This window comes from Magnolia sinica, chromosome 13 (genome assembly GCF_029962835.1).
Source record: "Magnolia sinica isolate HGM2019 chromosome 13, MsV1, whole genome shotgun sequence".
Lineage (NCBI taxonomy): Eukaryota > Viridiplantae > Streptophyta > Magnoliopsida > Magnoliales > Magnoliaceae > Magnolia > Magnolia sinica.
Window position 1 is genome coordinate 48,022,175 of NC_080585.1, and position 14,264 is coordinate 48,036,438.

At 37.8% G+C, this 14,264-nt stretch overlaps 1 protein-coding gene across 6 annotated transcripts in view; it reads right to left on the reverse strand.

The window, feature by feature from the left end:
• Nucleotides 1-14,264, reverse strand: part of LOC131223736 (uncharacterized) — a 79,435-nt gene that overhangs the window by 10,492 nt on the left and 54,679 nt on the right. For all 6 annotated transcript variants that reach the window (XM_058219229.1, XM_058219228.1, XM_058219231.1 and 3 more), the window contains 3 exons: nt 12,962-13,024; nt 12,815-12,866; nt 11,411-11,485 (listed from right to left, as the gene is read on the reverse strand). In XM_058219229.1, the coding sequence (XP_058075212.1) occupies nt 11,411-11,485; nt 12,815-12,866; nt 12,962-13,024 (190 nt within the window). The remainder of the gene's footprint in view (nt 1-11,410; nt 11,486-12,814; nt 12,867-12,961; nt 13,025-14,264) is intronic.

Consider the following 14,264-nt stretch of genomic DNA (forward strand, 5'->3'; position numbering starts at 1 on the left):
AATTTTCTTTTCTCCACTCCCCCTTGCTAAAGGAAATCTCTTCTAAGCTTTTTCAATTTGTTAAGCACACTCTTAGGGCACCAGAAGATAAACATGAAATATCAAGGAAGATTAGAAAGAGCCACCTTAATCAATGTAATTCTGCCCCCCAAGGATAGAAATTTTCTCTTCCAAACTGAAAGCTTCCACTCGAATCTTTCAATCACTGGATCCCACAAATGCTTCGCTACCTTCCCGATACAAAGAGGACGGCCCACAGATGTCGAAGGAATGCTCTTGACCTACACCCAAACACACTTGCAAGTACCACAACTTCCTCCTTGGGCATGCCTATACCCAACAATTCAAACTTTCTTGAATTCATATACAAACCTGAGACCGCTTCAAAACAAAATATGGCTTTTTGAAGATTATCTACCTTATTCGCTTTAGCCTCACAAAATAGAATTGTATCATCTGCGAACTGGAGGTGAGAGACTTGGAAGCTCCCTCCATCCACCTTAAAGTTGCTAAAAATGCCTTAAGAAACCCCTTTGGATAACATACGACTAAAAGCTTCCGCTGCCACCACAAAAAGTAAAGGGGAAGGAGGATCCCCTTGCTTAAGACCTCTTGAGGATTTAAAAAATCCTATAGGCGAGCCATTCACTAGGACCAAAAACTTAGCTGAGCTTATGCATTCATGAACCCACCTCCATTAATGCCACACCCAATCCGAGTCAACATATAGTCATTCCATGCGATCATAAGCTTTTTCTAAATCCAACTTACACACCACAACAGCCCCAAACCTCGAAGCTAAAACCTAAGCTAAGATTTTATATGAACTCCTTATCAAGCTGATTGGCCGAAAGTCTTGAATGCAAACTGCTCATTCCTTTTTTGGAATTAACGCAATGAAAGAGGCACTCAACTCTGAAGCAAGCTTCCCATTGAAAAAAAAATTCTGAAATAAACACCAACATGTCTCCTTTCACCTCCTTCCAAAAGATTTCATAAAAGACTAATGGAAAACCATTAGGACCTAGAGCTTTATCTCTACCCAAATCCTGAGCAGCATTCCAAACCTCCTTTGAAATACAACAACATATTTGCCAAGCCAATTTTAATAAGCATTCGCCGGCTTCCCAAGGATTATCAGGCTTTTCCACCCAGGCAACTTCTTTTTAACCCTTTCCACTACCTTATCCCATAGGTGTTTCGCCGATTTTCTAATACATAACAATACCCGAGGTAGGTCAAAGGGAAGGGCCCAACCCTAAACCTGAACACCTCCACCATTCTCCCCACCTCATCTTTAGGCATGTAAATCCCCAAAATGTCACTTTTTCAAGATGTTAATCTTCAATCCCGAAACTACTTCAAAACACTTGATAATCTTCCTCAAATTATCCCCCATGTCCACTTCCACATCATAAAAGAGGATGGTGTCATCTGCGAACTAAAGGCATTCTTTGACCCATCCTTTCCACCTTTATATACTTCTCTATGCAAATCATAGAATTAAACCATGAAGCACCAAGGCATATTGAATGGGCAAGTATCCAAGGGCATTTATCCCCTCAACTGACCCACCTAACATGATACAAGATGATGAACCATTGAACCACAATAAAGAAAAAGAACGGTATTGTAATATATATATATATATATATAGAGAGAGAGAGAGAGAGAGAGAGAGAGAGAGTCATGCTCCCCTGTGCACCTACGCACGTGCGCACCTTTGCACACGTGCCATGGGTGTCTAATCTGAACGGTCCATGTGATGCGGAATCCCATAAAACCTCAAATGAGAAATTTTCACCCCGATCTAATATTCTGGTGGGCCATAGAAAAGAGAAATGCAAATCAAGGGAGGAAACTGTTTTCATTTTTCATTGCCCATCAAAGTTTTAGATCAAAGTAAAACTTGGGCCTGGGAGGTTTCAGGAGGTGCTGCTTCACATGAACGGTTCAGATTTTGAATCCACATCACGTATGATGGGTTCTCAAAAAAGTTCGTACATGGTACGTACGAACTGGTTCGCAGGTGAGCGTTTCCGTGTATATATATATATATATATATATATATATATATATATATATATATATATATATATATATATATATATATAAAGACCAATCTACTCACCAACCACATACAAAGCATCACACATTGTATGGGCATAACATCAAACCTTGCTTGTATAGAGTATCATACACAATAGGAGTCATTCTCCAAAACAAGAGAATCTAATTACATGAATATGTACTCTTCCCAAAGTTAAAGAATCCCAAATCTAATCCTAGACATTTAGTAAGACTAATCCTAACATTTCACCAAGTATAATTCTAACCATCTATTTTAATAAAATATTCAAAATGATGAAATAACTCATCGATTGTAATCAATAGCACTTGATTGTACTCAACCTATGTAATAGTCTATTACATTACGCCTATGGGAGTTTATGTTCTCATTGCCGGTCCCCAACCTAGATAAAGGAGTACGGTTGTGTCAAGTTAGCAGCCGGTGTCAAACTTTTGCCATAACACTCAACATGAATATGAACAATATGACATTCCACACTCATGTTAGGGCATTCCCTATAAGAGACGCTATATCGGAATCCGGGTGCATGTGAAATGGGAAAGGGTTGGCTAGGGCGTCTCCCTAAAGTGATGTGCCCACAGCAATGCCACATTGTTGCAAGAAGTAGGCAAGGGATCCTCGTGCCATTTTGGAGAAGTGAAGGTAAAGAAGCTAGTCCGGGAGAATAGGATTCGTCTTGCTACATGGAATATAGGAGCATTGATGGATAAGCGTATGGAGTTAATAGATACAATAAAAATGAAGGAGACTAAACATAGCTTGCGTTTAGGAGACCAAGTAGAAAGGGGCCAAAATTAGAAAAATCGATGGATATAAACTTTGGTATATGGGAAAGGACAATAATGGAAATGGGGTAGGGATAGTAGAAGATAAAGATGTAAAGGATAAAGATGTAGATGTTAAGAGAGTAAGTGATAGGATTTTGTTAATAAAACTTATGTTAGGAGATGAGATAATCAATCTTACTAGCGCACATGCCCTGCAGCTATAGGTAGGGTTAGAGAATAAAATCAAGAGACAATTCTTGTAGGTTATGGATGGACTAGTGCGAGGAATTATGAATGAGGAGAGGATATTAGCTGGAGACTTAGATGATCATGTAGGAACAGAAAGTAGAGGGTATGAGAGTGTACATGGGAGATATGGTTTTGCAAGAAGAAATGAGATGAGTGATGTTATCCTTGATTTCGATATGGCATATAATCTAGCTCTAGCAAACACATACTTTAGAAAGAGAGATGAACATTTAATAATTTCCAAAAATGGATCATGTATAAGCTATAGATAGATTTCTTTATATTTAGGGAAACAAAATGATCAAAATGTAAGGATCACAAGTTATACCAAGAGAAAATTTGACTTCACAATATAAGTTAATGTTTATGGATCTTTACATTAAGATGGAAGAAACGGAGTGAAATTTAATAGGTCTCAACTCTCAACTCAAAACACTAGGTAGTGGAATTTAAAAGGACAGAGCAATGTTATTCAGAAATAAATTGATGGAAGAAGGAAAGTGGAATGTCAAGGAAGAAGTAAACGTTATGTATAGGAAAGTGGCAAAATATGTTTTTAAGAGCATATAGAGAGAAAGTCCAATGATATAAGGAAACTTGATGGTGGAACGATGATGTACAAAAAGCTATTAACAAGAAACGTTCATGTTTCAAAGCCTGGCAAGGGACTAGAAACAATGAAAATCATGAACATTATAGAAATGCCAAAAAGATTCCTAAAAAAGTAGTATATTGGGTACACAATTAGGTGAGAAAGATGAAGAGTATGGACCTAGATCATGCTCGATGCATTAAGAATGATGACCAGAGGGTACTAGGCAAGGACAATGAGATAAATGAAAGGTGGAGAAGATATTTTCAAAACTTGTTAAATAACAATTACTTTGGGAGCATAGGGATAGAAGGAGCCATAAATCTAGATGATGCTAGAATCCATAGATACTTCGTAGAAATAGGATATTTGATATCTGATGTGAAAGAAGCTTTTAGAAAGATGAAAACAGGAAAGGCCCTTGAATTAGATGGTATATTAATAGAGATTTGTATGGGAGATGCTATGTTATTTTGGTCAACAAAGTTGTCCGACAAGATTGTAAGATTGAAGAAAATGACAGACGAATTTATTTATAACAATAAAGGAGACAAAGAGTTGCACTAACTGTCTTAAGATTAAACTTATGAGCCATACTATAAAACTTTAGGAAATAGTGATTGAGTAAAGACTAAGGCATGGGATGAAAGGATTAGAAAATGAGTTTGGTTTCATGTCAAGGAGGTCCACCATTGGAGCTACTTTCCTATTTAGACAGTTAATGGAGAAATACAAGGAGAGGAGGAAGGATCCCATGAGGTCTATATTGACTTAGAGAAAGCTTACCCTAAGGTCCCTAGAGAGTTAATCTAGTAGACGTTGGAAAAGAGTTTCAAAAGGGTATATTGACATTGATTAAGTATATGTATGAGGGAGCAATAACAAATGCAAGGACCACTATTGGAGAGAAGTGAGTTCCCAATTACTGTAGGCTTGCACCAAGGGTTGGCATTGAGCATGTACCTTTTCGCTTGGTTATAGAAAAGTTGACAAGGCATTTGCAAGAAGAAATCCCATGGTGTGTGTTGTTTGTAGATGACATAGCTTTGATTGACAAGATGAGGGAGGGTGTAAACACAAAGCTAGATTTCTAGAGGTATGCTTTTCTAAAGGATATAAAATTAATCGGACTACGACAAAGCATATGGAATGCAAATTTAGTAACAATAGGAGTAGGAAAAAGGCCTTGCTAAGATTGCTTACTAAGAAGTTTCCCAAAATGACCAGTTTTGATATCTTGGGTCGATAATTCATGAGAGTAGAGAGATTGAGAAGAATGTTATCCATAGAATTCAAGTAGGGTGGAAGAAATGGAGATGTGCCTTTGGAGTTTTATGTGATTGTCATGAACCACTCAACTCAATGGGAAATTTTATAGGATGGCTATAAGACCAGCCATGCTTTATGGGACACAATGCTGGGCAGTTAAGAAACAAGCTCATAGTATGAGTGTGGTTGCCATCAATGTTTTAAATATCGATGACATCGACCGATATATCCCACGATATATCTTGTATCCCATCTATGTGATACGAAATGCACAAGTAGCACTGATATATCCCACATGTTCGATTCGGTGAGCATTTTCAATTTTCGATCCCTTTTTTTGTTGAAATTATGTTAAATCGGTGTCAAATTGTTATAAATGTATTGGTTGTTAATGTTTTGCATCAAAAATCATGGAGTTGGAGCTTTGATTTCGATATCCATTGGTTTTTCACGTTCTCCATGTTTTTTTCAATATTTTCCTTCAACCAGTTGTCAATTAAGACTAATTTCGAAGTATTTAGGAGTATTTGATGAAATAATCAACACACACTTAAATTTCAAACTTTGAGTGTAGGTGGTCCGATTTGGGAAAAAATTGAGAAAAATTCAACATTTTCTCCAATTTCTCCCAAATTCCTTGCAATTTTACACTCCAAACATGAAATCATGCACGTATGAGGGCTGATCTACTGATTTGTTAAGTCCTTGTCAATTTTCAAAAAAGAAAATTTATTTTTAATTAAAATTTAATATAAAAAATATTAAAATATTAACTTTTTTCAAAATTTCCCTTCAACCAGTTGTCAATTGAACTAATTTCGAAGTCTTTGGAAGTGTTCGATGAAATAATCATCACATACACTCTAAATGTTATGCATTCAATTTGAATATAGTTAGTTGCATTAGTTCATCAGACAACACAGCTTAGGACCCTATACAAAGAAAACCTATTATGTGCACTTCTATTTGGAGATGGGAGATGTTATGATTTAAAAGTGTGTATTAAGGTCTTTTTTAACGATCCCAAAAGTTTCATTGAAAAATTCAACCATTTTCCCAATGTTTCCGAAAAAGTGCGATAAATTACCTAATACAAATGATATATCATGTGCGATAACTAATACGTATTTGTATCCCAAGGATGCGATACATAACGCGATACCGATATTTCGAACACTGGTTGACATGAGGATGTTGAGATGGATGAGTGGCAAGACTATGAAAGATGGGATTAAAAATGAATGCATTTGAGGGAATTTAGGAGTAGAACCAATAGGTAATAAGAAGAGGGAAAGTAGACTTCGATTGTTCGATCATGTGCACCAATAGATAATAAGATGAGGGAAAGTAGACTTAGATGATTTGATCCTATGCAGTTGTGCACCAATAGGTAATATGATGAGGGAAAGTAGACTTGTAAGATCAATCATGCTTTATGGGACAGAATGTCAGGCAATTAAAGAACAACACGTTTGTAGAATGAGTGTGGTTGAAATGAGGATGTTGAGATGGATGAATGGCAAGACAAGGATAGAATTAGAAATAAATGCAATAGGGAATAAGATGAGGGAAAGTAGACGTAGATGGTTTGATAATGTGCAGCGGAGACCAAGAAGTTTGCTAGTTAATAGTGAGTGGGTACAAGTTGAAGGCTCCAAAAGAGCGAGGGAAGGCCTAAAAGAAAGTGGGAGACTTGATGACCCATGTTCTAACTAAAGTTATGGCCCTTGATAGAGTGGAATGGTGAAAAAGGATTCATGTAGCCGATCCCAATTAGTTGGGACTTGGGATAAGGCCTTTTTTTAAATTTAATGTAATTTAATTTAATTTTTTAAAGGTTAGTTGGGATAAGGCTTAGATGATGATGATTAGAAATGATGAAACATCCCTAAATCCCGCCAAAAATGTACATGCCTTTCGTAAATAGGTCACAACTTATGTGCAAGTTAGAAATCAAATAATTGTAGGCTTGATTGAAAACTAGGTCAATAGGCCTTCAAAAAAGATCAAATTCATGTTATTTGGGTAATGTTTCTTACCCATAAATTGCCCATAAATCATCTTCATGGCTGTATAAACCTTATCCTAACTAATTGGATTCGGAAACACAAATCCTATTTCGCCATTCCATTGTATCAAGGATCATATCCTCAGTTAAACATAGGGCATCAAGTCTTTTCTTACTACCTCTACTGCATCTTTTTGGGCCTTCCCCTAGCTCTTTTAGAGCCTTTAACTTAAACCAAATCACTCCTAGCGAAGAAAGGTGTCTAAAATAAGTGACAAAAATAATTAGCTTAGCTCCAAGTGACTAAACTCACTAAATTGGTAGACCTAAAAAGGTTACTAATTAAGACTAACTACATAAAGAAAAGAAAAAAAAAAAAAACCAAACTTGTGGAGCATATGGACCCATAAAACAATTGGTCAGATCAACAGCCCACAAATGATTGAGCTATTTCATCATGGGTTCCCCCATCGAACGAACAAATGCTGTGACTTTCATTAGTCAAAAGGATCATGGGGTCCACCGTAGAATATACATCATTAGGACATTTAAGGAAATCCTCCACCACTAATAGGCCAAAGAGAAGTGAAATTTTTTATGCTATAGTAACACCAGGCCCTCCGTGTGATCCGAACACGTTATGCCCAATCAGTCTGAATAGGTCAACGTGCGTGTGCATGTGTAGTGTGTGTGTGCGAGCCGAGATGGCGCAAAAGCCTACAACTCACTCAAAGACAAAAAAATAAAATAAAAATAAATAAATAAATAAATAATTAAAAAAAAAAAATCCTCTAAGGCAACTAAAGAAGAGGCTCACTCAGTTAAAGAAAACTTTGCCCTTTGAAAGACCTCTATTGCTAAGGACCTCATTCCTTTTCCCCTAAAAGTTTCACAAGCCAACCAACAACACTAACTTCCACGCAACCCTCTCTTATGACAACCATTGCTCTTTTCTGAAGATTATCTACAGTCAAAACCTTCTTCCTCCCAACTAGCTAAGCAATGTTGGTTAAAGAAAACTTTGCCCTTTGAAAGACCTCTATTGCTAAGGACCTCATTCCTTTGCCCCCAAAGTATCACAAGCCAACCAACAACACTAACTTCCACTCAACCCTCTCTTATGACAACCATTGCTCTTTTCTGAAGATTATCTACAGTCAAAACCTTCTTCCTCCCAACTAGATAAGCAATGTTGCTACTTCCGAAGGAGCCCCATAATGACACACAAAAGATGTCTGTTTGCACATGATTACCTTCCTCAAACGAAAAGAAAAGCATCTTAGAAAATGACCTAACTAATAATCAACCCGAATTGTACTTTTGCCACACTAATCTGTCCCTTTTCCCCATAGATGGAGCATATGAGTAGATTCTAGCTAGAAGTAAAATGAAGTCATCAATTTCCTCATTAGATAAAATCCTTTGGCATGGAGCTGACCACGCAATCATGTCTCTGCTTGTGGAGTAGCACCTCGAAACCTTGGATGCATTTACTAGAGACATGACTCGCTAACCCACACATTCTTCCAAAATTGGATTTTCTCCCCACTTCCAAAAGAGAACCCGATCCCCTCTTTGAATCAAGCTTTCACACATGAGATGCCTTTCCACATTCCAAAAGGTTTACAAGAAGAAGAGTCCCTTGTCCATCAACCTCCTTTCTCACACCCATATTTCATTGCCACTGTTTTCCTCCACAAAGAATCTTCCTTTGTTCTAAATCTCCACCACCATTTTCCCAAGAACACCATATTTGCCTTCCTGAAGGCCCTAATAGCCCCCCGGCAATTTAACAAATGGAATTTCTTCTTCTATGCCAAACCTTACCATAGAAAATCCCACCTTAGCATTTCTAGACAAGCCATCACCAATTTCAGGCATTTGAACAAAGATATTAAGCACAGGGGCATTTGATGCAGAGACATGTGATGGTGTAACCCTAGATGTATGTATGATTAGAAAGAAGAGATTCAAATAAATAAATTAATCAACCAACTGTTTTTAATCAAAGGAATTAGGCAAATCTCAATACATAAATGAGATCATTCCATTAGGATCATGCCCCTTAGCATAAAATCACGTAAATAGTAAAAAAATGAGGACCTAGGGATATGAGGATATCCTAGATCTAGCATAAGTCAGTCCACATTTAAGTTTGGATTTGATTCTCCTGACTAGCCATTCTTTTTTTTTACTCAAACCAAAAGGGTATATCCAGAGAGGAACGAAAGGGATGAAGAAGAGAGAGGGGTTCGAGATGAGAGGGAGTACGAAATCTAGGATATCAAAGAAAAAACGGATGGTTGATACTTACCTTTTCCCACACCTCGAAGATCTAGAAAGAAGGAAACCTGAAACCGAGGTGGAATCCTCAACACTCAAGGATCAATCCTGAAACTCTCATCTCTTGAAAAAAGAGGAAGAAAACATATGAATTTCTATTCATTCAATAATAATAAAATAGGGTTTCTCACAGCATATATATAAGTCATGAAAAAAGTAAAAATACACTAAAGCCCCTGAAAACAAGGAAATGAACCAAAAAAAATGCATAAAACTAAAAACACCCGCACAACAGGGTGTGAAATCTACCCTATGGGCCTGCAACCAGTGTAGTCATGCTGCTTCTGCACTCATAGCGCGTCAGAAAATGGGTCCAATGGACCCGACATCTATCCACATCAATTCCTCCGCTCTGGTATTCGATCGGTGACACCTCCTCTGGTACACTCTAAATGGTGCACCACTAATGCCCGCGTCACTTATTGATAAGTATCTACTTTTCCATCTTGGCAGTTTTCTTTCGAACTTTTCCACCACTTTATCTCATAAGTGCTTTGCAAGTTTCTCGATGCGAAGAGGAAGACCTGAGTAAGCATAAGGAAAGGACCTCTCATAACAACCAAAGATTCCAGCCATCCGCTTCACCTCATCAGTCGACATGCACACCCCCAACATCTCACTTTTGGCTATATTCGCTCTCAGTCCCAACACCACTTCGAAATATCTAAACACCATTCTTAGCTTGTTTACCATTTCGGCTTCCGCTTTTGTAAACAAGGATGGTGTCAGCACTCATCTGTAAATTGAAGATGTGAAATTGGGAGACTACTCTATCCACCCTTAAGCCACAACTAAGGGTTGTCTCCTGCCCTCGTCTAGCATTCTACCCAAGGCTTCTACGACTACCACAAAGCAAAAAGGGGAAAGTGGGTCCCCCTGCCAAATGCCTCTCGAGCTTCTGAAAAAACCTTTGGGAGATCCATTAATTAGAAGCAAAAACCAAGCCAAACAGATACACTCTGTCATCCACCCTCTCCACTTCACACCACATTCCAGCAAGCCTAACATATAATCCAAAAAAGCTCTAATCAATGTGATCACATGCCTTCTCTATATCCAATTTGCACACTAAGCCTTTCCTCCCTTGTAACATGAGTCCATGGATTCATGAGCAATAAGGGCATGGTCCAAAATCTATCTTCCTACTACAAATGCATATTGGCTCTTGGATATCAAACTTCTTAACACCGCCCTAAACGTTGTAGCTAATGTTTCTACAAGAATATTGTAGAACCCTTGGATCAAACTTATTGGGCAATAATTTTTTAGGCTTCCTACACCTGTTACCTTTGGGATAATGGCAATGAAAGACGCTCCTAAATCAACCAACAATCGACCCCTTTCGAAGACTTTTGCCATAAAGCTCATGATGTCACCTTTCACACCATCAGGAAGCCATCTGGCCTTGGTGCCTTGTCCTTGCCTAGTGAATCCACAACAGCTTTGACCTCTTCCTCGAAAATTGGCTTCTCAAGAGATTCAATTTCAGCATCCAATAAACTGTTGAATTACAAGTCGTCCAGCCTCAACCTTTCCCATCCTTCCCCAGTTAGCATTCTTTCATAAAATGGCACCACTTCCTCGCATAGTTGGTCTTTACCTTTTATTCTTCTACTGTCCACTAGAATTCTTTTTTACTTCTAATCTGAGCACTTACAATATTGTGGAAGGGTCTTGTGTTTTTGTCCCCCTCTTTGAGCCACACTACTCTAGAACGTTGACACCACTTGATTTCTTCCTCTCTTAAACGATTTATATATTCTTGAATTAGCTTTGCCCTTTTCACTTTTCCTTCCTCCGATAACCCCATCCCTTCTTCATTGTGTTGATTATCCTATAGCTCCCTACCAAACTAACTCTAGCAATATTGTTAACCACTTCTAATTCAGATCTTTCTTAGGGTTAAAAAATTAAGAATTATCCACTTTGACAACAATTTCCCTAGCATTTGAAATTTTAAGATGAAAAGTAGAATGGATACTAAATTAGGGGAAAAAGGAACTAAGCCTGCATCACATGCCAGGTGTAAGATTAAAGATAAACTTTTGAAATGACAATTAAGAGAAAGTTAGATGTGTCGATAACAATACCATGCTGATTGTCCCTTGCACTAGTGAGAAATCCCAAGCAATATATGAGTTCACAGATTCCACTGACAAAGAAACCTGGAAAAATAGATGCAATTGAGAGAAGGGATAATGATGAGAAAAGGGTCAAAACCAATTCAGACTTGTGAAATGTCTAGACTATAAAAGCTCATGAAACAAATGAACAAGGAAAACATGGCAAGAAGTTAAAGTCATGTAGATATATGATAAGTATGATAGATAACACCAAAAAAAAAAGTTTGTTTTTCTATTAAATTAAACATGCTAATTGCCAAAAATAAAGGTGACTTGTTAGATCTGATTTGTAATAAAGTCGGAATGCTCATCGCACAAGAATGGGGAAACCATTTGGAACATGATCCAAAAAAAAAAAGATACCCTGCACTGTAAGTCGACGTAAGAAATTGATAGTTTCATCAGAAGTTCCAACTTTTGAGAATGGCTTTTAACAGAATTGACCTCCAGCAATTTACAAGCTACTGTTCGCTTGTATCCCAACTGCTTATTAAGAGTTAGGTGTTTACAAACTTCTCATGCAGATTTTGATGGTTATAATTGGAGTTACATAAACACTGTAACAAGTCCTGAAAAAGCCTAAAGAATGCTATTTGGACGCTAACCATCACTTTGTAAAAGAGGAAATGAACCAAGGAACCACCAAGACACCTTCCATCAGAAGCAAAGAACAGCAGGAAGATGCACTCACCAAGCTCTTGGGTAACAGATTCTAGATTTTTCACTAGAACAATCTCCAACTTTGAGTGATATGAGTGTGCTATGTGATGTATTGTGATTGTACTTATCTGATTTATAAGCTTTTAAAGCAGCATGAAACTCTTCAACTATCTAAATGTTTGAAAAATTACTTTCAGTGAGTTGCATATGTGCATGCCGACCTTCTAACTAGAAGGATAGTTTATTGATAGTTCATTCTGACCTATATCTGATCTCAGAATTTCTCAACTGTTATTCTGGTGATTATCGATGCCAAATTGAGGTGGAGTGATCAAAGAGTTCCTATACAGTCATTTGAAACCAGCAGGTGCATGCTAATAAATGAACAAGAATGGAAGGGTTACTTTGAGTTTACCCATTTCACCATGAATAGAGCTCAGAATTGAAATTTAGGTCCATCAGGTTCACTGGTTCGGTCAGGCTTAAATGTCAGGCCCCACCAATAATAGGGCCAGGCTCAAGCATACCCAGGCCTAGCCCATAACTTGCCTGTTGCAACCCCCACGTGGACTGCTCAAATGATCTATGCTTCTGCTATTATGGCAATCCTTTTATCCATTCTTTAACTAGCAAACCCACCATTACTCGAAAGAGAAAACATGCATTGAACATCTTCTATCATGGAAAAGTAAATCTTGCTACGAAACCCACCTCATAAGTTTTCCCTGCAGGAATGATGGTTTCCTTGTAATCATCATTTTTCCTGTAAAAGAGATCCACAGAAGAAACTTAATGGTAGCATTCATTCAAGTCTCTCATATATTATCCAGAAATGCTATAAAATGAGACAGAACCTACCTTGTTTCAGCAGCACCAGCAACCTCTGCTGAAATTAAGAAGGGGGAATTTGCAAACACCTCACTAAAGTACATAGGTTATAAGTCAATATATTGATTGAAGCAGATGTGAATTGAATATATGAAAAATAAAAATTCTTTCACTTTCATACGGATTCATTGCCAATTATGTAAATCTTCAAATATTATTACAAGTGATGGGAGTCAATACTAGGAGTGACTGTACTTGCCAAAAGAAAAAAGAGATAAAAATGGACAGGATCATGCTGGCATGTGAGTGGTGTCAATGTGAGGCTGTGAGTCGATAGAACCAAATTCCTTTCAAACAGGAGAAATGATACCAGGTCACTTTACCATCGTATATACAAAAGAGGATACAAAGGCAGACCCCATACAATGGCTAAGCCATGACCAGGGCCTTAAAAGTATTGTTGCACGAAGCATGAAGCAAAGCAGCAACAGATTCAGGTGCGGGAGTGGAAACTGTTGGTTTCAAAATGTAAACAAGTATAAATAGGTGGGAAAATAGTTACCCGAATCGCAGTTCACTGGGTTCGGGTTCAAATAAGTAATTAGTAGTTCGACAAGTTTCGAAATTTCTTAGTTTGCTAGAGTAGGTTCATTTAGTACGATTTTTAGTTCAGCCAATTTGTAAATTCGGGTTCGCGTAGTTCAGAAATTGTTCGACCCAATTCATATGGTTCCCAAAACCAATTCATACACATATTTTATATCATAGTTGAAAAATACTACCATATTAACCAGTGTTTTAAATAGCAAATAGCGTTTACATAGCATTCACCCCTTTGAAGCATGAAGCGCAAGCTACATAACATAAGCTACATGCTACTTCTAGATTTTTAAACAAGGTTATGCTTGTTTACACCAATTCATGATATTTTGCACTAAATTAGACTGATTAGTAATGAAATCTAACAAAATTTCATGCTATTTGGTGGAACCAAATGCAAGCTAAAGTAATAAGAAAAGGCAATGATTAAGCAAAAAGGTAAAGAAAGGGCAATGAAACTGATTTAATATTGTTACTTATATTATTTTACTAGAAGCATTGAAAAGATTAACTAAAATATAAATGTATAATGCAAGGGCATTTTTACACTGGGCTTGAGTAGGGTCGCCTGTTGGATGCAGGGGCACACTCGGGGTGGGTGACTCATGTGATTTGGGGCCCACAGGGGAGGTCTCGTGTTCGAGACTCCTTACCAGGGGTGATTAATGCGCATTTCACACCGGGCTCGAGTGGGGTAGCTCGTGGGATGCGGGGACACACTCGGGGTGGGCGG